General features: G+C 42.4%; 1 protein-coding gene across 5 annotated transcripts in view; it reads right to left on the reverse strand.

The window, feature by feature from the left end:
• Positions 1–23314, reverse strand: part of LOC125465223 (disabled homolog 2-interacting protein-like) — a 669026-nt gene that overhangs the window by 505033 nt on the left and 140679 nt on the right. The window contains exon 1 of one of the 5 annotated variants that reach the window (XM_048558461.2): positions 14186–14318. The exons of the other annotated variants lie outside the window; for them this stretch is intronic. Coding sequence (XP_048414418.1) covers positions 14186–14228 — 43 coding nt within the window. The 5' untranslated portion in view covers positions 14229–14318. Of the gene's footprint in view, positions 1–14185; positions 14319–23314 lie in introns of those variants that run through there. 5 annotated transcript variants of the gene reach the window in all.

Raw genomic sequence — 23314 nt, forward strand, 5'->3', positions numbered from 1 at the left:
AATGCAGAAACTGAGTTAAGTAGAGTCACTGGACCTGAAACATTAATTCTCCTTTCTCTCACAGATGCTTCCAGACCTGCTGAGTTTTCCAGCAAGTTTGGATTTTATTTCTGATTAGCAGCATCCACAGTTCTTTGGTTTTCTGTATTTATAGCATTTTGGCACATCCTTAAAGATGTTCCATCTTATATAGTCATACCATCATAGAAAGCGACCTTGGCTTTTCACGCTATCCATGCCTCTCATGATTTTACAAACTTCTACAAGGTCGTCCCTCAGCCACCTTTTCTGCACCCTCTCAAGTTTAATAATATCCTTCATATCTCTAAGCACATCAGTATCCTTAGAATATGCCAGAATTACTATGTACTGTAACACAAGTCTACGCATTATATTTTAAGTGTTGCAATGAACACAGAAATTGTCCCTTCCAACAAGAAAATGCATATTTCATTCTTAATCCATGTGTATTATAAAGCAACACTCAATGCTCTGGTGTAAAAGTCATTTTTCATCAATGTGAAACTCATTATGAATCCATGAAAAAAAATCCAGTAAACTGAAATTATAAACCAGGAAGCAATTATAAATCCGCACCCTAATCTCAGAATTCAATCATGGATTTATATTCTCAGGCTGATGTCATCTGAACCCATCAAGTAAATTACTGCCTTGTAATTACACTCAACGATTTGTAGCTCTATATTTAGACTGACTTCAGTAAAGAATAGTATTTAATCATATAATGTCTCAACTCAAAACATATTAAATCAAAGCAAACTCCACTGGAACATCTTAAATACATATTCCTATGGAATAGTTAAATACATATCAACCTGGTGCTCTCTGGAGTAATTAAGAAAACCTATTCATTAATATTACAACAATGATATTTGAAATTGTTCCCATAATGACATTAACTTGAATAGTTATCATCATTTGGACCCAACATGATTTGTCTTGAAATACAAATTTCACCATTAATTATTTTATCTGAAATATACAGCAAACAACAATTAGATTTCAAAGGGACAGCAAAGTCCAACAAATCAAACTGTGATGATAATGCATCTCCTGGTCGCTACCTTTGTGTCACACAATGACAGGCTTGATTTCAGTGTGTTAAGCTGAAATTCTAAACTGAATTTAACAGCTCGAGGACAACGAAATTTGAGGTGGCAAGAATACGGAAGGCCTGGTTAAAGGGTACATCTGAATGCAAGTCCAATGTTTCCAATGGTGATCAGACAACAGGGATCAGAGCACACACAGTGGGAACAAGGCGGCAATAAAACTTGTTTAGTAGCTAACTGGCTGCTATTTTAAGGTATGTTACCAGTTTTACTGGTACACGTGAGATCCATGAAGCTGCAGGACCATCAAAGTTTTTATGATTCCACTTGATGGCTGGCTTGATAGATTGTTAGGCCAAAAGACCTGTTTCCACACTGTAGGAATTCTAATTCTAATTCTAAAATCATATGTTTACTTTTTTTAAAGCCGTTGGATGCATGGTGGTGAGATTTTCACATGACAATGCAAATTTCTTTAACTACAGGGGGTGGGGGGGTAGTTAGGGGCATGGTACAGTGGCTCAGTGGTTAGCAGTGAATGATTTTCTGCAATGCTGAGCTTTGGGGGACCCTAAGGTTGTGAAAAGCACGATATAATGCAGGATATTTCTCAAGTCAATATTATATATATTAATATATGATACTTATTAACTATATATATGGTAAAAGCCTGAGGCCCCCACTAGATCACTAGAAATGTCAGGTCTTAATAATTACAGAACATTCATTTTGTTCTTATATTACCTCCAATTGCCCAACAATTTTCAATCTTTGTCTCAAAGCTACCTCTGATTGAGGGTGCTCTTATTTTTCTAATTAACATGACTGAATGCCTCTTAGAGCTCCATATAGACAGCATTATTCAGACTCCTGATCTACAATATGAGGTATCTTATAAAATTGAACTAGATTTTTTCAATATGACCTGTCCTTCAGCCATCCATGCTACTAGTCAAAATGCTCAGTCACTCTGTTGAAATCTAGCTGGGATGTTAACATTTTCAAAATCTCTGCAACCCATAGGTTAGCAGTTTACTTGCTTCCAGGAGGTGGGCTGATCGACTTATCCATGATAGCTAGGCCTAGCTGGGAGCTGTTCTCAACAAGGGATTGTTTCAGGAATTGTTTAGTGACAGAACTTTATCAACAGTTTAATTCCAGTCTCGTATAATAGATAACAGTCTATTTAAAGGAAGAAGATAACTTAAATTTATGTAGCACTTTATTACATTTTACAGGATGTTTCCTAAGCTCCAAGGATGTCTAGCAGTGTTGCACAGTTTATGATAAGGAGTTACATTATCTTTGCTGAAGATACTTATTAATTTAAAAAACTCTTTCAGTTTTCACTCCAACCTCACTGTTGCGATGTGCTTGCCTCTGTGATGCAAGGTTTGGCCCAGATATTCTGAAGTGTGGCCATCTTAACCAGATTGCCACTCTGATGACAAAGTGTGGAGCTGGATGAACACAGCAGGCCAAGCAGCATCTCAGGAGCACAAAAGCTGACGTTTCGGGCCTAGACCCTTCATCAGACTGTTTATTTTACCTTTTTTTTGCTAACACTGAGCTCTGCATTTCTAGCCAGGATTTCTGATCTCAGTTGCTTCAGAAATGTGGTGAAGCTGAAATCAGTATAGATCCCCACTGTACAAGATAGTCAGGGGAAGTTGAGCCACACCTCTTTTTGCAGCAGTCAATGTGCCATGTTCTGAGATCCAGGAGTCAGCCAGACACTACGATAGATCCTGATGTGCGGGAGTGGAATGCCTCATCCTGGGAGCAGATGCGGCGGAGGCGGAGGAATTGGGAATAGGGGATGGAATTTTTGCAGGAAGGTGGGTGGGAGGAGGTGTATTCTAGGTAGCTGTGGGAGTCGGTGGGCTTGAAATGGACATCAGTTTCTAGCTAGTTACTTGAGATGGAGACTGAGAGGTCCAGGAAGGTGAGGGATGTGTTGGAGATGGCCCAGGTGAACTGGAGGTTGGGGTGGAAGGTGTTGGTGAAGTGGATGAACTGTTCGAGCTCCTCTGGGGAGCAAGAGACAGCGCCGATACAGTCATCAATGTAATGGAGGAAGAGGTGGGGTTTGGGGCCTGTGTAGGTGCGGAAGTGGGACTGTTCCACATAACCTACAAAGAGGCAGGCATAGCTTGGGCCCATATGGGTACCCATGACCATCCCCTTTGTCTGTAGGAAGTGGGAGGAATCGCAAAAGAAGTTGTTGAGGGTGAGGACGAGTTCAGCTAGGCGGATGAGGGTGTTGGTGGAGGGGGATTGGTCGGGCCTACGGGACAGAAAGAAGCAGAGGGCCTTGAGGCCATCTGCATGAGGAATACAGGCATATAGGGACAGGACATCCGTGGTGAAAATGAATGTTGGGGGCCAGGGAATTGGAACTTCTGGAGGAGGTGGAGGGCGTGGGTGGTGTCACAGACGTAGGTAGGGAGTTCCTGGACCAAAGGGGAGAAAATGGAGTCCAGATAGGTGGAGATGAGTTCGGTGGGTACCTTCCCCTGCAACCGCAGGAAGTGCTGCACTTGCCCCCACACCTCCTCCCTCACCCCTATCCCAGGCCCCAAGATGACCTTCCATATTAAGCATATGTTCACCTGCACGTCTGCCAATGTGGTATACTGTATCCACTGTACCCGGTGTGGCTTCCTCTACATTGGGGAAACCAAGCGGAGGCTCGGGGACCGCTTTGCAGAACACCTCAGCTCGGTTCACAATAAACAACTGCACCTCCCAGTCACGAACCATTTTAACTCCCCCTCCCATTCCTCAGACGGCATGTCCATCATGGACGTCCTGCAGTGCCACAATGATGCCACTCGAAGGTTGCAGGAATAGCAACACATATTCCGCTTGGGAACCCTGCAGCCCATTGGTATCAATGTGGACTTCACAAGCTTCAAAATCTCCCCTTCCCCCACCGCATCCCAAAACCAGCCCAGTTCTTCCCCTCCCCCCACTGCATCACAAAACCAGCCCAGCTCGACCCCTCCCCCCACTGCATCCCAAAGCCAGCCCAGCCTGTCTCCGGTTCCCTAACCTGTTCTTCCTCTCACCCATCCCTTAACTCCCACCTCAAGCTGCACCTCCATTTCCTACTTACTACCTCATCCCGCCTCGTTGACCTGTCTGTCTTCCCTGGACTGACCTATCCCCTCCCTACCTCCCCACTTATACTCTCCTCTCCACCTATCTTCTTTTCTCTCCATCTTCGGCCTGCCTCCCCCTCTGTCCCTATTTATTCCAGAACCCTCTTCCCATCCCCCTCTCTGATGAAGGGTCTAGGCCCGAAACGTCAGCTTTTTGTGCTCCTGAGGTGCTGCTTGGCCTGCTGTGTTCATCCAGCTTCACACTTTGTTATCTTGGATTCTCCAGCATCTGCAGTTCCCATTATCACTAAAGCTAAATGGGATTTTTTTTTCTATTCATTCGTGGGGTGTGGGCATCACTGGCTGGCCAACATTTCTTGCCCATCCCTAGTTGCCCTTGAGAAGGTGGTGAAGAGCTGCCTTCTTGAACCGCTGCAATCCACCTGCTATGAGCTGACCATTTGGGAGGGAATTCCAGGATTTTGACCCAGCGACAATAAAGGAATGGAGATGTATTTCCAAGTCAGGATAGTGAGTAGCTTGTAAGGGAACATGGAGGTAGTGATGTTCCCCCATGTCTGCCGCCATTATCCTTCGAGATCGAAGTGGTCATGGGTTTGGAAGGTGTTGTCAGAGGATCTTTGGTGAATTTCTGCAGTGCATCTTTTAGATTGTACACACTGCTGCTACTAGCGTCTGTGGTGGGGGGAGTGGATGCTTATGGGTGTATTGCCAATCAAGCGGGCTGCTTTGTCCTGGATGGTGTTAAACTTCTTGAATGTTGTTGGGGCTGCATTCATCCAGGCAAGTGGGGGGTATTTCATCACACTCCTTACTTGTGACTTGTAGATGGTGGGGAGGCTTTGAGGGGTCAGAAGGTGACTTACTCACCGCAGTATTTCTAGTTTCTGGCCTGCTCTTGTAGCCTCTGCGTTTATGTAGTGAGTCCAGTTCAGTTTCTGGTCAACGGTAACCCCTAGGATGCTGACAGTGGGGAATTCAGTGATGGTAGCTCTGTTAAATACTGTGGGGTGGTGGTCAGATTGTCTCTTATTGGTAATGGTCAGAGCCTGGCATTTATGCAGTGTGAATATCCAGGTTTGGGTTTATGAGCAACATTGTCCAGATCTTGTTGCATCTGAACACTTGACTGTTTCAGTACCTGAGGAGTCACGAATGGTGTTGAACATTGTGCAATCATCGCCGAACATTCCCACTTCTGACGTTATGATGGAGGGAACATCATTGATGAAGCAGTTGAAGATGGTTGTGCCCAGGACAATACCCTGAGGAACTCCTGCAGAGATGTCCTGGAGCTGAGATGATTGACCTCCAACAACCACAACCATTTTCCTATGTGTCAGGTATGACTCCAACCACCAAAGCGTCTTCCCCCAATACTCATCGATTCCAGCTTTGCCAGGGCTCCTTGATGTCACACTTTGTCAAATGCAGCCTTGATGTCAAAGGCTGTCACTCTCACCTCATCTCTGAAATTCAGTTCTTTTTTCCATGTTTGAACCAAGGCTGTAATGAGATCAGGAGCTGAGTGGCACTGGTGGAAGCCAAACTAGGTGTCGCTGAGCATGTTATTTCTAAGCAGGTGCTGCTTGAAAGCACTGTTGATAACACCTTTCATCACTTTACTACTAATTAGGAGTAAACTAATGGGGAGTAATTGGCCAGGTTGGATTTGTCCTGTTTTTTGTGTAGAGGACATACCTGAGCACTTTTCCAAATTGCCAGCTAGAGTATTGTAACTGTACTGGGACAGCTTTGCTAGGGGACTGGCAAGTTCTGGAACACAAGTCTTCAGTACTTGTGTCTTCAGCCCCTCTCTCATGAAGGGTCTAGGCCCGAAACGTCAGCTTTTGTGCTCCTGAGATGCTGCTTGGCCTGCTGTGTTCATCCAGCCTCACATTTTATTATCTTCAGTACTTTTGCCAGAATGTTGTCAAGGTCAATAGCCTTTCCGGTATCCAGTGTCTCCAACTGTTTCTTGAATCAAATTAGCTGCAGACTGGTATCTGTAGTGCTGGGGACCACTGAAGGAGGCTGATCCACTCAGCACTTCTGGCTGAAGATTGCTGCGAATGCTTCAGCCTTATCTTTTGCACTGATGTGCTGAGCTCTTCTATCATTGAGGATTGTGATATTTGCTTATTTAAACAATCAGTTTTAAATGAGAAACACTATTAATATTGGTAACATAGACAATATTGTTATGAATACAATCAAGTTTTGATGAAAGATATTTGCAAGCAAAGTCTCATTGATCTCCAAGACCTTTTGATGTCCAAAATAAAGTCTCAACCATGAAGTAAAATTAAGTAGTAATTGTTCCAATAAACCTTTCATTACACAGGAAACGAAACAGCAGCAACCTGGTAATCTTTTACATCATGTAATCAAAAGACACCATTTGGCACTACTATTATCCTTTTCTGTAACACCAGTCAAAGTACATGAAATGTAGATCCCATCTTTAAAAAAAAGGAATAGGGGTTAAATTTTGTAATTTAACACCTCTGATTCTAACCTTACTCACAGAGATTATCACAGGGTGTCATTAACCTTAAAAGTAAGGAGGCATCTTGCCCAATAACAGAACACTTCAGAAGATGCATGTCCAGGTGATGGATAGCAATTTTAAAAAATGAATTGAGCAGTATTAGAATAGTGAAGAGGCTGGTCAAAGGGAACTGGATGATGATGGGTATCTTTTGAAATATATAATTGACTTTGAGAAGCAGATATTGTCTACAGTGTCTAAGTTTTCAAATTACACGATCCTTTAGAAGTTTGAACGGGATAGGTTAACAGGCAGCAATGGGAAACACAGCTGAACATATACTTCTTTGACTTCACAGTTGTATAAAAGAATATGCATTGCCTATAACATGACATGGCGCTTAAGACCCCAAAAGTGTCGGGAAAGACTGAAGCACATTTATTGTCATTAATTAATAACTGGCTACCATAAAGAAAACAGAGAGTAGGAATAAATAAATCATTTTTACATTGGCAGGCTGTGACATGTGGGTATTGCAAAGATCAGTCCCTAGGGGCCCGCTGTTCACAATATGTACCAATGACTTGTACACAGGGACCAAATGGAAAATTTCCATATTTGTGGTCAATAAAAAGCTAAGTTGAAATGTGTGTTGTGAAGAAGACTTGTGTAGGTTTAGTGAATGGGCAATAATATAGCAGATCGAATATAACCCGGTAAAAGGTTCGGTCATCCACTTCGGTGGGAGAATCAAATGTACTGAGTATTTCATAAATGGTAAGAGGTTGGAAAGTGTAAACATATAAAAGAACCAATTATGTAAATAATTCACTGAAGCCTAAAATGTAGGTGCAGTGAGCTATTAGGATGGCTAATGGAATGTTAGCCTTTATCACAAGAAGATTTGAATATAGGTGTAATGAGGTCTTATACTGCTTGCATTGGAGTGTGGTTAGAGCACACCTAGAGTACTGTGTGCAGTTTTGTCTCCTTATCAAAGGAAAGATATCACTGCCGTATAGGAAGCACAGCAAAGATTCACCACACTTAATCCCGGGATAACGTGCTGTCCAACGAAGAGAGATACGCAGACTTCTTTTCTATTTTGAAGAAAGAGAGGTGATCTCACACGAACTCACAAAATACTTAAAAGGGAGAGACAAAATAGATGCACGTAAGATGGTATCAGAGATAATGGGAACTGCAGATGCTGGAGATTCCAAGATAATAAAATGTGAGGCTGGACGAACACAGCAGGCCAAGCAGCATCCCAGGAGCACAAAAGCTGACGTTTCGGGCCTAGACCCTTCATCAGAGAAGGGTCTAGGCCCGAAACGTCAGCTTTTGTGCTCCTGGGATGCTGCTTGGCCTGCTGTGTTCGTCCAGCCTCACATTTTATTATCTTGCACGTAAGATGGTTCCTCTTTTTGGGAAGTCTAGAACCAATAGGTACAAATTTAAAAATAAGGGGGATTCAATTAGGTCCAAAATGGGGAGAAATTTGTTTTCTCACAGGGTTGCAAACCTTTGGAATTTTCCAACAAAGTGCTATGGAGGCTCAATCTTTAAAACATTTAAGGTAGAAATTGATATATTTCAGTGGCATTGAGGGTTATGTGGATGGGGCAAGTAAAAGAGATTGAAGTGTTTGAATAGCCATAATTGTACTGAATGGCTGGTCACGCTCAAAGGAATGAATGATCTACTCCTCTTCTATGCTAGAAAGAGATTTATGAAATATAAACAGTGAATGGTGGAAAAATGCAGCAGGTCTGGCAGAAGAAACAGTGTTAAAGTTTCAGGCTAATAACTTTTCATCAGAACCTAGGGTTCTGGAAAATAGTCCATCAACATTCAGTGTTCAAAAGTGTTCAAGGAAACAAAATGCTGAGATATATGGATAAAGTATGATTTTTAAATATAAAATGATAGACATTGATATTTTATTAAGACAGTATCTGTGGATTTTAATTCAGTTTGTCCCCAAAATAAGGGAAGGTTGTAAATTATTGAATATCTGAGAGGCTAACTCCTGTAATAAGAGGTATGAATTATGGGGTAAGTTCTACTCTTGAACATTCTGGATGAGTGAGACTGGACAACAGAAGTCTACGGATTTGGATCCAGGAAATTCTGTTATAAGCAAAAAGATTCAACAACTGGACTCAAAGCTTAAATTTAAAGTTCTTGTGAAAAAATGGGAAATGAATTCAACTGTTTTTGGAGTCAGGGTGGAAAATCTGTGGAACAGATTATCAGCAATGGTGTCAAGTCAGAGTGGTTTTGCTGGATTTGAAAGACATAATGAAATGAAATCCAAGTGGCAGCACCTCATCTTAGTTCAACATATATAGGTTCAAATCTCAAATTTAAACTTCACAGAAAATCCAAATTAACACTTTAGGTAAGGAATTCTTAAAGATATAAGTAGATTTTTATTTTACTATCTAGTCATTAGCATTGAAGATCCACAGTCAGTTATTGAAACTAAAAATACTAGTTTAAAATTTATTTGCTGACAACTTTCAAGTATATGAAGTTTTGTGACTCATTTGAAAAATAACTCCCAAGTAGGTACATGTTAAAAACTTCCATGGTATTTTTCATAAAGTAAATACTCCTTCGTGCACCAGCAAATTAAACGATTACCCTAGTCTTAATTTGCCATTGTGGAACCTTTTGCCAAATTGGCTTCAGTGTCTGCCTGCACCAATGTTACAGCATTGGCTAAAAGACACTTTGGATGTCTGGGGAACACAAAAAAACGTCAATGTTGGATTGTTAAATTCAGAATCACAATTTAAATCAATAAGTAGAAATAGACCATTCCTGACTACGCCAACTCACTTTACACCCGATCAAATACATATCGCCATTGGAAGAAAACACAGCAGTCAACTTGCAGTAACAGAAAATATCACAAACAGCAAGGAAACAGACAACCAGGTTATCAGTTTTTGTAGGATTTGGCGATAAATATTTGACAGATCACTGGATCAAACCCTTTTACTCTCCTTCAAATTGTGCAATATATTAATTTACACCTACCCAGGAAGGTTCACAAAGCTTTATTTTACTGTTTCACTCAACAGTACTCAAGTATCAGCAAAAACTGTGGTCAAGATTCTAGGCTTAGGCTTGACCCCACCCATCTAGATCAAAAACACACAGCACAGTTGGTGAGGTTTGGTTCACGGTTGAAGACATTAAAAATATAGGAGCAGAATTAGGCCATTTGACCCATTGTGCCTGCCTAGACATTTGATCATTGCCGGTATGTTTCTCAACCCCATTCTCCTGCATTCTCCCCATAACCTTTACAACATTTACTCTTATCGTCCCCTCTAAATGTGGCGATCATCAACTCTACATAGCGCCAAACTCATTTGTAGTAATTCAGTAAACAAGACCTCCAAAACTGTTTACAGCAAAAGCTATATGAACTTAACAATTTAGCCCTTTTTCAGTGGGATGCCAGTTTTAAGATGAACAGTAATGTTTAAAGGACTCTGGAGGCGAAGACTGAGCTGACTGAGGGCAGCATCCAAAATATGCTGAATAGCCAGTCATGCAACACAAATGTTTTAATGTCTTTACATGTGCCCAGTGTCAACATGAACTAATCTAAAGCCATTCTATTCAGAATCCACTGGACACTTTGCTCTCTGGCCCATCATTCCACATTCCTCATGCTACTTAAGCTTTTTATATTTCAGATCGGCAGATAAAATGGTTGTGGGCTGAACTTGCCTTACTTGTGAGGTCAAATGCTTGGTATGTAGGTGCAATGTCTAAAAAGAAATCAACTCACCAGCACTGCACTGGAATTGTATAATGGATTCTTTAAAGCCATTGGATACACACTCTTAATAAACTCAAATAGTACACAACTTTCAAGGATCTATGTGATTGATCTTAATTTCAATATAATTTATTTTAGAGTTTGGTTTTTGAGCTGGTATATCTGGGTTTTGGTCAGTGTGTCCTAAAAGTTAATCTATTAACCCCTTTTAAGTATTTCTGTAGCCACGGCGATTTTTTTGTTAAAAAGTCAAAGATAGTTCTTAGAGGCTAATGATAATTTGTTTACATTGTTTGCTCATAAAAGCTCTCCCAAAGTAAAACAGTTCTGTATTAGGCTTTCAGTTTAGAAAGTCAAAGATGGATTATTTTCTTTAGATTAGGGGAAACACCTATAACTTGAGTTGAGGTTTGGGAAAGTTTTGCAAAACTCTTGGCTCAAGCTAAATGTGTAAAATGGTGGGGGTGACAGGGGCAATAGTTCAGAACCATTAAGAAATAGGGTTAAGAAATGCCCCAGTGTAAGGAGTTTATGTTTAAAGTTCCAGACTAGATATATTTCATTAAAACATTTAAGGGGTTATTTGAAGCTGAGAAAATCTAAACTCAGTGTATAAAGACTCAAGTTGGGATCTCTCAGATTCTTAAAACTGGAGACTGAAGACACAACTGAATTAAGCTCTGTAGATTTAATAGAGACGGTAAATCTCTCTGGTATGAATACAGTCAAACAGTGCTTTTGGGGTAATTGGGATTATTATCCCGGTGTGATGTGACAGTATTAAGACAACTAATAACCTTTTCCACTGCCGTTCTATAACTTCCGTCACAAAATTTTCCAAAAAGGATTAAAAGGCACAGAGATGGAAAGTTTGATATGCATACTGCCTGAATGAAATGTGTTTACTAATATAGCTAACTTAGTATGCAAGAATATGAAAATCACAACAAGTAAATTGTTGTACATACTCAGGTACATCACATTTTTATGGAATGTATTCTCTATACAATCATACAAACACTAAGGCACCGCATGAAAATCATGTAAATGTTTTTTTTCTACATAAAATGTTTTTTGACAATGTAATTATGTAACACTACTGGTGAGCTTTCTCTGGGGGTTGGGGGGGATTACGTTGTCTCGCAACTGTTACAAGTGCTGAGCTGATACAGGCAGTCATTCTTTTCATGAGTTTTAGAACTTCTCACCATCAAAAATTAGATGATTAATTACTTGTTGCTTTAATCATGCTGCTCCTCTTCAGTACTGCTTTCTCCTTTTGCATTGTGTGTTTCTGCCAGGTTGGCAGTCTGAAGTCTGAATTTCTTCTCAAACTTGGGATAAATGAGCTAACAGGCTATGCAGACAGCAAATAATACAGCTGCACAGACAATTAAAGGGAAACTTGTAATTCAGCTGCCACCATTTCAGTTAAGAACAGATAGTTTCTGGTGGTTGGAAATTGTATTCAGAGGCAAAATTGTAATTAAAATCAAAAGGCTGACAATTTCACTTGGATAGTCAATAAGCTTTGACCATGTAGCTTCAAAGGGTTCCATGGAGAGACAGAAAGAAAGCAGGCTACTGCATCCACTAAATCTTGATTCCCATTAATCAAAAGAACACGAGCAGTATGGAAATGGCACTGGCCAGATTTTTTTTATTTGCTCACAGGGCATGGACATCGCTGGCCAAGGCAGCATTTATTGCCATCCTTAGTTGCCCTTGGGAAGGTGGCAGCAAGTTGCCTTCGTGAACTACTGCAGTCCATGTAATCCAGAGACACATATACAAATCCTATCGCAGTAGGTGGATGAAGTTAAATTTAATACATAACTAAATCTTGAATAAAAAAGCTAGCTCATCAGAAACTACCAGATTGTCATAAAAATTAATCTAGTTCACTCATGTAAAAACCAAAAGAACTGTGGATGTTGTAAATCAGGAACAAAAACAAAGTTGCTGGAAAAGCTCAGCAGGTCTGGCAGCATCTGTGGAGGAGAAAACAGAGTTAACGTTTCGGGTCAAGTGACCCTTCCTCAGAACTAGGCCCCAAAACGTTAACTCTGTTTTCTCCTCCACAGATGCTGCCAGACCTGCTGAGCTTTTCCAGCAATTTTGTTTTAGTTCACTAGTGTCCTTAAGCAAGAAATCTGTCATCTTTACATCCCAATAGAGTGATCGAGCTCAACAGCCATGAAGTTATGCTCCAGCTATACAAAAGCCTGGTTCAGCCACATCTGTAGTATTGTGTCCAGTTCTGGTCGCCTCATCACAGGAAAGATGTGAAGGCGTTGGAAAAGGTGCAGAGGAGATTTACCAGGATGCTGCCTGGAATGGAGGGAGGGTCTTATGAGGAAAGGTTGAGAGAGCTAGGGCTTTTCTCTTTAGAACGATGAAGGATGAGAGGTGACTTGATAGAGGTGTACAAAATGATCAGAGGTACAGAGAGTGGACTGCCAGAGACTTTTTCCAAGGTGGAGGTAGCAATTATGAGGGGGCAATGGTTTAAAGTGAGTGGAGGTAGATATGGGGAGACGTCAGAGGTAGGTTCTTTACTCAGAGAGTGGCAGGGGCATGGAATGCATTGTCAGAGAGGGTAGTGGAGTCGGCCTCATTAGGGGCATTTAAGCGGCTATTAGATAGGCATATGGATGATAGTATAAGGTGACGGTGGATGTTAGACCTTAGGATTAGGGTAAAAGTTTGGCACAACATTGTGGGCCGAAGGGCCTGTACTGTGCTGTTCTGTTCTGTTCTATGTTCGATGTTCACTATGTCTGGGCTACATGTGATTCTCAATCAATAGCAATGTCTTAACTGCCTCTGATAAGCTACTATTCTGTATCAAGAAAAGTTGAAGAATAAAAATAGATGTATTATCCTAAGCTCAGAAATAACCATTGTAAAGTGCTCCTTACTAACATCAGTGCAAAAAATAAGGCTCAAGCAATCTTCAGCCAGCAGTGCTGAATGGACAATACATCTCAGCCTCTTCCAGTGGTTCCCAACATCACAGCTACCAATCTTCAGCCAATTCAATTCACTCCATGTGCTATCAAGAAATGTTTGGAGGCAGCTGCTGGTGCAAAAGCTATGAGTCCTAGCACCATTCCGGTAATTGGACAGAGGACTTGTTCCCCTAGGAAACTGTTCCAGTACAGTTACAACACTGGCATCTGCCTGACAATGTGGAAAATTGTCCAGGTATATGCTATACACAAGAAGCAGGACAAATCCAACCAGGCCAATTATCAGTGATAATGGGAACTGCAGATGCTGGACAATCCAAGATAATAAAATGTGAGGCTGGATGAACACAGCAGGCCCAGCAGCATCTCAGGAGCACAAAAGCTTTTTTTTGTGCACCTGAGATGCTGCTGGGCCTGATGTATTCATCCAGCCTCACATTTTATTATCCAGGCCAATTATCACCTCATCAATCTACTCTCAATCATCAGCGAAGTGATGGAAGGTGTCATCAACAGCAGCACATGTTCAGCAATAACCTATTCACTTTTCATTGACACCCAGTGTGTGTTCTGCTACGGCCACCCAGCTCCTGATCTCATTTACAGCCTTGGTTCAAACATGGACCAAAGCACTGAATATTAGAATTGAGCTGTGAGTGGCAGCCCTTGATATCAAAGCCACAGTCGAAATGGGGATAATTTTCTGCTGGTTGGATACATACCTGGCACGTGGGAACATGGTGGTGGTTTCTGAAGGTCAGTCATCTCAACAGGAGTTCCTCAGGATAGTGTCCGAATCCCAACCATCTTCAGCTGCTTCATCTATTACCTTCCCTCCATCATAAAAGTCACTGTTCACTGATGATTGCACGATATTTAGCAACATTCACAACTCCTCAGATAGTGAAACTACGCATGGCACAAAGTAACAAAACTTCGACAATAGCTAGGCTTAGGCTGACTAGTAGCAAGTAACAATCACAACACACAAGTACCAGACAATACTCATCTCCAGTAAGTGATGATCTAACTACTATCCCTTAAAAATACAATGGCACTGTAAGAGGTGAATTTCCAACTGTTGTATTCCTGAAGATTACCATTAAACAGAAACTGAACTAAGAATGCAGTGGCTGCAAAAGCAGGTCAGAGATTAGGAATCTTGTGGCAGGTAACGCACTCCCTCACTTTCCCAATGTTTGTCCTCCAGACACAAGTCAGGAGTGTTATGGAACACACTCCACTTGCTTGGATTTGTGCAGCTCCAACAATACACAAAAAGCTCCCCACCACAGAAAACAAAGCTGCTGCTTGACTGACATCACAGTAGCTGAAATAAAATGGATGAAAGACCTTTTTGTTTGATTTATTATTGTCACATGTTCCAAGATACAATGAAAGATATTGTTTTGTGTGCTAACCAGACAAATTACACCTTACGTAAGTACATTTACGTGATAGAACAGAATGCAGAATATAGTGTACAGTCACTGAGATGGCGCAGAAAAAGATCAACTCTAATGTATAGGAGAGGTCCATTCACAACTCGAATATCAGCAGGGAAAAAGCTGTTCGTGAATTTGTTTATACGCATTTTCATACTTTTGTACTTTCTGCCCTCCAGTCCTTGATTACATTGGCTGCTGTCCCACAGTAGCAGGAAATGCAGATAGAGTCAATGTAAGGAAGACTGATTTTCATGACTGACTGGGCTGCGTTAACAACTCTCTGTAATTTCTTACGGTCTTGGGCAGGGCAGTTGCCATACCAAGTTGTGATACATCTGGATAGAGTACTTTCTTCGGTACATCTATAAAAATTGATGAGTCATTGTTAACATGCGAAACTTCCGTGGTCTTCTAAGAAAGCAGAGGTGTTTCTTGACTGTAGCATCAATGCGGATGAAGCAGGATAGATTTTTTTTTCTTTATTTGTTTGTGGGATGTGGGTATCTCTGGCTGGCTGACATTTCTTGCCCATCCCTAGTTGCCCTTGAGAAGGTGATGAAGAGCTGCCTTCTTGAACCACTGCAGTCCTCCAGCAGTGGGGTGACCCACAACGCTATTAGGGAGCGGATTCCAGGATTTGAACCCAGTGACAGTGAAGGAACAGAGATATATTTCCAAGTCAGGATTTTGAGTGACTTGGAAGGGAATTTGGAGGTGGTGGTGTTCCCATATATCTGCTGCCCTTGTCCTCGAGACAGAAGTGGTCATGGGTTTGGAAGGTGCTGTCTGAGGATCTTTGGTGAATTTCTGCAGTGCATCTTGTAGATAACACACACCACTGCAACTGAGCATCAGTGGTGGAGCAAGTGAATGCTTCTGGACGTACTGCCAATCAAGTCGGCTGCTTTGTCCTGGATGGTGTCAAGCTTCTTGAGTGTTGTTCAAACTGCACCACTCCAGGCAAGTGGCGAGTATTCCATCACACTCCTGACTTGTGCCTTGTAGATGGCGGACAGGATTTGAGAAGTCAGGAGGTGACTTACTCACCACAATATTCCCAGCTTCTGGCCTGCTCATGTAGCTACTCTGTTAATGTGATGAGTCCAGTTCAGTATCTGGTCAATGGTAACCATCAGAATGTTGCTAGTGGGGGATTCAGTGATGGTAACACCATTAAATGCCAAGGGATTGTGGTAAGATTTTCTCTTATTGGTGATGGTCACTGCCTGGTGTTTGTGTGGTGTGAATGTTACATGCTACATGTCAGCCCAAGCCTGGATATTGTCCAGATCTTGTTGCACGTGAACATGGACTGTTTCAGTATCTGAGGAGTCACGAATGGTGCTGAACACTGATCGACAATGATTGCACAAACCCACTTCTGACCATATGATAGAGGGAAGGTCATTGAGGAAACAGCTGAAGATGGTTGGGCCTTGGACACGACCCTGAGGAACTCCTGCAGTGATGTCCTGAAGTGGAGATGGCTGACCGCTAATAACCATGACCATCTTCCTAATGTGTCAGGTATGACTCCAACCACCAAAGATTTTGCCGCCGATACCCATTGATTCCAGTTTTACCAGGGTTTCTTGATGCCACACTCATTCAAACACAGCCTTGATATCAAGGGCTGTCACTCTCACCGCACATCTGGAATTCAGCTTTTTTGTCCATGTTTGAACTAAGGCTGTAATGGGATCAGGAGCTGAGTGGCCCTGGCGGAACCCAAACTGGGCATCACTGAGCAGATTACTTCTGATCACATGCTGCTTGATAGCACTGCTATGACACCTTCCATCACTTTACTGTTGATTGAGAGAAGACTGATGGGGCGGTAATTGGCTGGGCTGGATTTGTCCTGCTTTTTATGTGCAGGACACGCTTGGGAAGTTTTCCACATTGTCAGGTAGATACTGGTGTTGTAACTGTATAGAACAGCTTGGCTAGGGCACATTCAAGTTCTGGAGCACAAATCTTCAGTATTATTGCTGGAATGTTGTCAGGGCCCATAGTCTTTCGAGTATCCAGTATCTCCAACCATTTTCTGATATCATGTGGAGTGAATTGAATTGGCTGAAGACTGGTATCTGTAATGCTGGGCACCTCTGGAGGAGGCCGAGATGGATCATCCACTTGGCACTTATGGCTGAAGATTACTGAGAGTACTTTAGCCTTACCTTTTGCACTGATGTGCTGGGCTCTTCCATCATTGAGGATGGGGACAATTGTGGAGCCTCCTCCTCCAGTAAGTTGTTTGATTGTCCACCACCATTCATGACTGGATGTGGCAGGACTACTGAGCTTTGCTCTGATCTGTTGGTTTTGGGATCGCTTAGCGCTATCACTTGCTGCTTTCGCTGTTGGCGTGCAAGTAGTCCTGTTTGGTGGCTGCACCAGGTTGATACCTCTTCTTCATACGTGCCTGGTGCACTTTCCATTGAACCAGGGTGATCCCCTGGCTTGATGGTAATGGCTGTGTGGGGGATATTGCCAGGCCATGTGGTTACAGATTGTGCTGGAGTACAACTGTGCTCCTACTGATGACCCACAGCACCTCATGGATGCCCAGTCTTGAGTTGCTACATCTGTGCAAAGTCTGTCCCATTTAGCCACAGTGATAGTGCCACGCAACATGATGAATGCTATTCTCAATGTGAAGACGGGACCAGCTCGAACAGTAGTACTGTTGTTGAGCCACTCTTAGTAGTGGACATTGAAATCCCCCACCCAGAGTAGATTTTGTGCCCTTGCCATCCTCAGTGCTTCCTCTCAGTGTTGTTCAACATTGACGAGTACTGATTCATCAGCTGAGGAAGGACAGCATGTGGTAATCAGCAGAAGGTTTCCTTGCCCATATTTAAACTGAAACCATGAGGCTTCATGGGGTCTGACGTCAATGTTGAGAACTCCTAGAGCAAAATCCTCCCGACTGTGTACCACAGTGCTGCCCCCTCTGCTGGGTCTGTCCTGCTGGTGAGACAGGACATATCCAGGGATGGTGATGGTGGTGCCTGGGACATTGTAAGGTATGATTTTGTCAGTATGACTCTGTCAGGCTGTTGCTTGACTAGTCTGTGAGACAGCTCTCCCAATTTTGACACTAATCCCCATATGTTAGTGAGGAGGGCTTTGCATGGTCAACAGGGCTGTTCCTGTCATTGTTTTTTCCCAGTGCCTAGGTCGATGCCAGGTGATCCAAACAGTTTCATTTCTGATTGTTGGTGTTATTTACTCCTAAGAACTTAAAGATCTCAACCACTTCTACCGCATCACTGTTAATACAGACAGGGTTTGTGTCTTCCAGTCCATTCCCTTTATTGGATGAGAGATACTAGTGGGAGGCATTCTAGCCAAACAGCATAAAGCAATGCAATTAACAGCTGCTTAATATTACACACCTTCAATATTGTTTAAAATAGAGATGATGCTGAAGTTTTGCAAAATTTCAAAATGATCACAAAAGGTGATGCTACAGGAGAAATCTCTGCTGATTGGTTGGCACGTTGACTAAATTGGCCAGGGTATTACCATGGAAAAAGCATTAGAGAGTTATCAGGCTCACCAAGCTCCCAGTAATTCAACAAAGGCTTGAATATATCCTTTTTGTCTATGGGGTAGGAGATCTCTGCAATTGAAAATGTCACTTTTAAGTAGTAAAAATAAGCCATTCTATGAACTAGGTTGATCACCTTAAATTATATTTTAGTATAGATGTTCGCACAATCTGGAATATTCAGCAAGTGCTGCCGAATCACAAAATCACATCCAAAGTCAAAGTTTCATTCTGCATTTTGCAAGTTGTGGCTAGTTGAGGACAGTCTGTATTCTGCCCGTTACAAATAACCAATTTTATATTTGACTCAACAAATCACTGGGACATATAGCCCAAATACCTGGCAAAACAAAGATAACAAAAATTAATTTGCTTAAATTCACCCTTAAATTGAGACAGACAGTGAGGGGAAGTTCAAGACAGTACAAGGCGGGGTTCAAGCACTGTTTGAGAAAAAACCAGAGACAGAGAAACAGACAGGTTCGAGAGAGAGAGAGCAAGCAAGCAAACGGGGATTCGCGGAAGAGCACAGAAGCAGGGGGGAGGGTTTGAGAGAGAGAGATCAAGAAAGGATTCAAGAGAGCAAGCGGGGGAGGTTCAAGAGAGACAGAGGGAACACAGGGAGGTTCAAAAGAGACCAGGGGAGCGGGGATGGTCAACAGAGGCAGAGAGCAAGGGGGTTCCAGTGAGATCAATGGGGTAAAAAATTGAGGGAGTGCAAGCAATGATCTGAACAACCTCTGCTTACTGTGATCTGCCTGTCCCGCAGGCCCAACCAGTCCCCCCCCACTGACACCCTCATCTGCTTAATTGTGGTATACTGTATCTGCTGTTCCAGATGTGGCCTCCTCTACATTGGGGAAACAAAGCACAGGTTTTCCAGAACACCTACGTTCTGTTCGCAACAAACGACTACACCTCCCAGTCGCGAACCATTTCAACTCTCACTCCCACTCTCACGACAACATTTCCATCCTGGGCGTTCTGCAGCGCCACAACAATGCCACCAGAAAGTTGCAGGAACAGCACCTCATATTTTGCTTGGGAACCCTGCAGCCGAATGGTATCGATGTGGACTTCACTAGCTTCAAAAATCTCCTTTTGCCCTACTGCATCCCAAAACCAGCCCAGCTTGTCCCTACCTCCCTAACCTGTCCTTCCTCCCACCTATCCCCTCTTCCCACCTCAAGCCCCACCCCCATCTCCCACCTATTTGCCTCATCCTGCCCCCTTTATTGTCAGTCCCCCAATGGACTGACCTATCCCCTCCTTAATTCCCCACCTACACTCACCTTTACTGGCTCCAGCCCTACGTCTTTGACCTGTCTGTCTCTTCTCCACCTGTCTTCTCCTTTATCCATCTTCTATCCACCTTCCCCTCTCTCCCTATTTATTTCAGAATCCCCTTCCCCTCCCCCATTTCTGAACAAGGGTTTAGGCCCGAAACATCAGCTTTCCTGCTCCTCTGATTCTGCTTGGCCTGCTGTGTTCATCCAGTTCTACATCTTGTTATCTCAGATTCTCCAGCATCTGCGGTTCTACTATCTCTGAAATAATTTATAGTGCATTAGAAAAGGATACTTTCATTCGGCAAATGAACAGTGATAACGAAACGCTGCCAAAGGAAAAGGACCAGGGAACAATTGTCTCCATGCTTTTGTTTAGTTCAAAAAGGTGCAATACCTCGACATTGTCCCCTTCTTGCAGAGCCTAAAGTCATTAGTGTAATTCTTGGCATACTTGAGGTTATTTGGCTGTTGCTGTCTAATAACAAAATTACATCTTCAATAAGCATTATAGTTCAAATTTTGTAACCATGAGCATATGAAATACTTTGCTCGCCTTTCCATGCTGCTATTGAGCAGCAATAGAAATTGTATTTTCCACTGACAGGATGCTACCATCTGGTCAAAAGACAATATGCCAAGCAGATAAATAACTCATGTAACATGTTATATTCAGCATCTATGCAATGGAAGGTATGTAGACCATATGCCTTAGTGACTGATATAAAAGGACTCAGATAAAATAGTACATCCCTTCAGTTGTTTGTAATGAGCAAAGGATAGAATGCACTTAACTAGCTCATGCTTGCAAAGTTCAGATCATAGTGTCTAACATTAAGGGTGCTTCTTCAATTGGACAGCACTTGCTGAGTAATCTTGCATACACCAAAAATATACTGATGATCAATCTGAAGTTCATCAGTTAGGCTCAACATCATTTACATATGCTAAAATCTACAGAGGCAGGGAGTTCTTCCTCTGCAGGAAAAAGGAACTTGTCCCAGCATTAGAGATCATAAGAATTGCTGATGCTGCTGACAGTGGTTACACATTATGGGGCTGGAGGAACACAATAGGCCATGCTGCATCAGAGGAGCACGAAAGCTAACATTTCGGGTCAGGACCCTTCTTCAGAAAATGAAGGGTCCCAACCCGAAACGTCAGCTTTCCTGCTCCTCTGATGCTGCCTGGCCTATTGTATTCCTCCAGCTCCACGCTGTGTTACACCTAAGCATTACACCTTTTTACATTAACAAGATCTGAATGGCAATACTGCCCTCAAACATTCTCCATGGCAATGTCTTGGTTTGCCAATGTGCTAATCACCCTTTCCTCATGCAGTACAAACCTGTTGTAATCATTTGAAATTTGGCCTTTTTGCATTTGCCCTGAAGGGTGCAAGACAAAAACCTTCAACAGTATGTCTCTTTTTTTCAAGCAATACCATGTACTACCAAATAACTATGATTAGTCAAGTTCCTAATGTAACTCACTTAATCAAGCTAGCAGTGACACACATTCATACATTAGCATGAGTTTTCTGCAAAGAAATGTAATATGTTCAAGTCTTGCACCATTTTTAATTATCCAGCAGGCTGGGGAGCCTACAGTTCCAAGTGGATTTCTACATGGCAACACCTCAGCCAATCACAGTTGACTTGCCAAATAATCAGCATCCTTTTCTCCTGCAGCATAAATTATTGGGATTGTTTGAAATTTCTTATCCACTTTTTCTTGCACTCATCAGGACAAACACTTCAGTAATACATCTCACTTTTCAACAATGTAATTAAGAAAATTGAGGTTCCAGGCAGTAATTACATTAACATTTTTATGTATTTGTATATTTGATTTGATTTATTACTGTCAACACTTTTCACTGTACCTTAGTACATGTGATGTCTTATGTCCTTTACAGGCAGAGTGTATTATACAAGTGCATGCGGGGGCGGGGGTATCAAAACAGTATAGGATGCTGTGTTACAGCTGCAGAGAGAGATCAACGTTATCATTCAAGAGGTCCATTCAAAAGTCAATAAACAGCGGGGGGGGGAAGGGAAGCTGTTCTTGAATCTGTTCAAGATAATAAAATGTGAGGCTGGATGAACACAGCAGGCCAAGCAGCATCTCAGGAGCACAAAAGCTGACGTTTCGGGCCTAGACCCTTCATCAGAGAGGGTCTCTCTGATGAAGGGTCTAGGCCCGAAACGTCAGCTTTTGTGCTCCTGAGATGCTGCTTGGCCTGCTGTGTTCATCCAGCCTCACATTTTATTATCTTGGAATTCTCCAGCATCTGCACTTCCCATTATCTCTGATACTATCCTTCAATCTGTTCATACATGTATACAAATTTTAATACATTCTGCCCGATCGAAGAGGGTGGAAGACAAAATGACCGGAATGGAAGGGTCTTTAATCATATTGGCTGCTTTCATGAGGTAGTAGGAAGTATAAATGAGTGGATTAGAGGCTGGTTTGCATGATGGACTGGGCTGTGCTCACAACTCTCTGTAGTTTCTTGGGATACATCCAGCTAGGATGCTTTCTATGGTGCATCTACAAAAATTTGTCATTGTCTTTATGGACATGCTGAATGTCCTTACTCTCCTGAGGAATTAGAGGCATTGTGCTTTATTGACCATAGTATCAATGTGGGTAGACAAGATAGTGATCGTCACCCCCACACCCAGGAACTTAAAAGCTCTTGACCTTCTTCACTTCAGTACCAAAGATTCAGATAGGAGTATGTCCTGCATGCCCTGTACTCCATTCCTGAAGTGAATGACCAGCTCTTTCATTTTGCTGATCCAGTTCCCTCTCCCCATCCCCCTCTCTGATGAAGGGTCTAGGCCCGAAACGTCAGCTTTTGTGCTCCTGAGATGCTGCTTGGCCTGCTGTGTTCATCCAGCCTCACATTTTATTATATTGATGGAGAAATTGTTGTCTTTACACCATGCGCTAAGCACTCAATCTCCTTCCCATACTCCGTCTTGTCACTGTTTGACATCTGACCTGCAACTGTGATGTCATCAGCAAACTTATAAATGCAGTTAGTGCAGATTTTGGCACACAGTTAAGAGTGTATAAGGAGTATAGTAGGGGGCTGAGTATGTAGCCTTATGAGGCACCGGTATGGAGGATTATCCTGGAGGTGCTGTCACCTATTCTTACTGACTATTGTCTATTGGTAAGGAAATCAAGAATTCAGTTACAGAGGGGAGAAGCAGGGACCTAGGTCTCAGAGTTTAGAGAATTTTTTTTGAATTATGGAGTTGAAGATGGAGCTGTAGTCAATAAGTAGAAGTCTGATGTAGGTATCCTTGTTGACCAGATGTTCCATGGATGAATGTAGGGCCAGGGAGATGGTGTCTGCTGTGGACCCACTGGTAGGCGAACTACAAGGGATCAAGGTAATCTGAGGGGCTGGAGCTAATGTGAGCCACGGCCAACCTCTCAAAACACTTCACAGGATGATGGTGGTATTCTTGAAGCAGGTGAGGACTTCAGATCGTAGTAAGGAGGTTGAAGATGTCTGAATACTCCCGCTATCTGGTCTACGCA

Source organism: Stegostoma tigrinum, chromosome 29, assembly GCF_030684315.1.
Source record: "Stegostoma tigrinum isolate sSteTig4 chromosome 29, sSteTig4.hap1, whole genome shotgun sequence".
In the NCBI taxonomy this organism is placed as follows: Eukaryota; Metazoa; Chordata; class Chondrichthyes; order Orectolobiformes; family Stegostomatidae; genus Stegostoma; species Stegostoma tigrinum.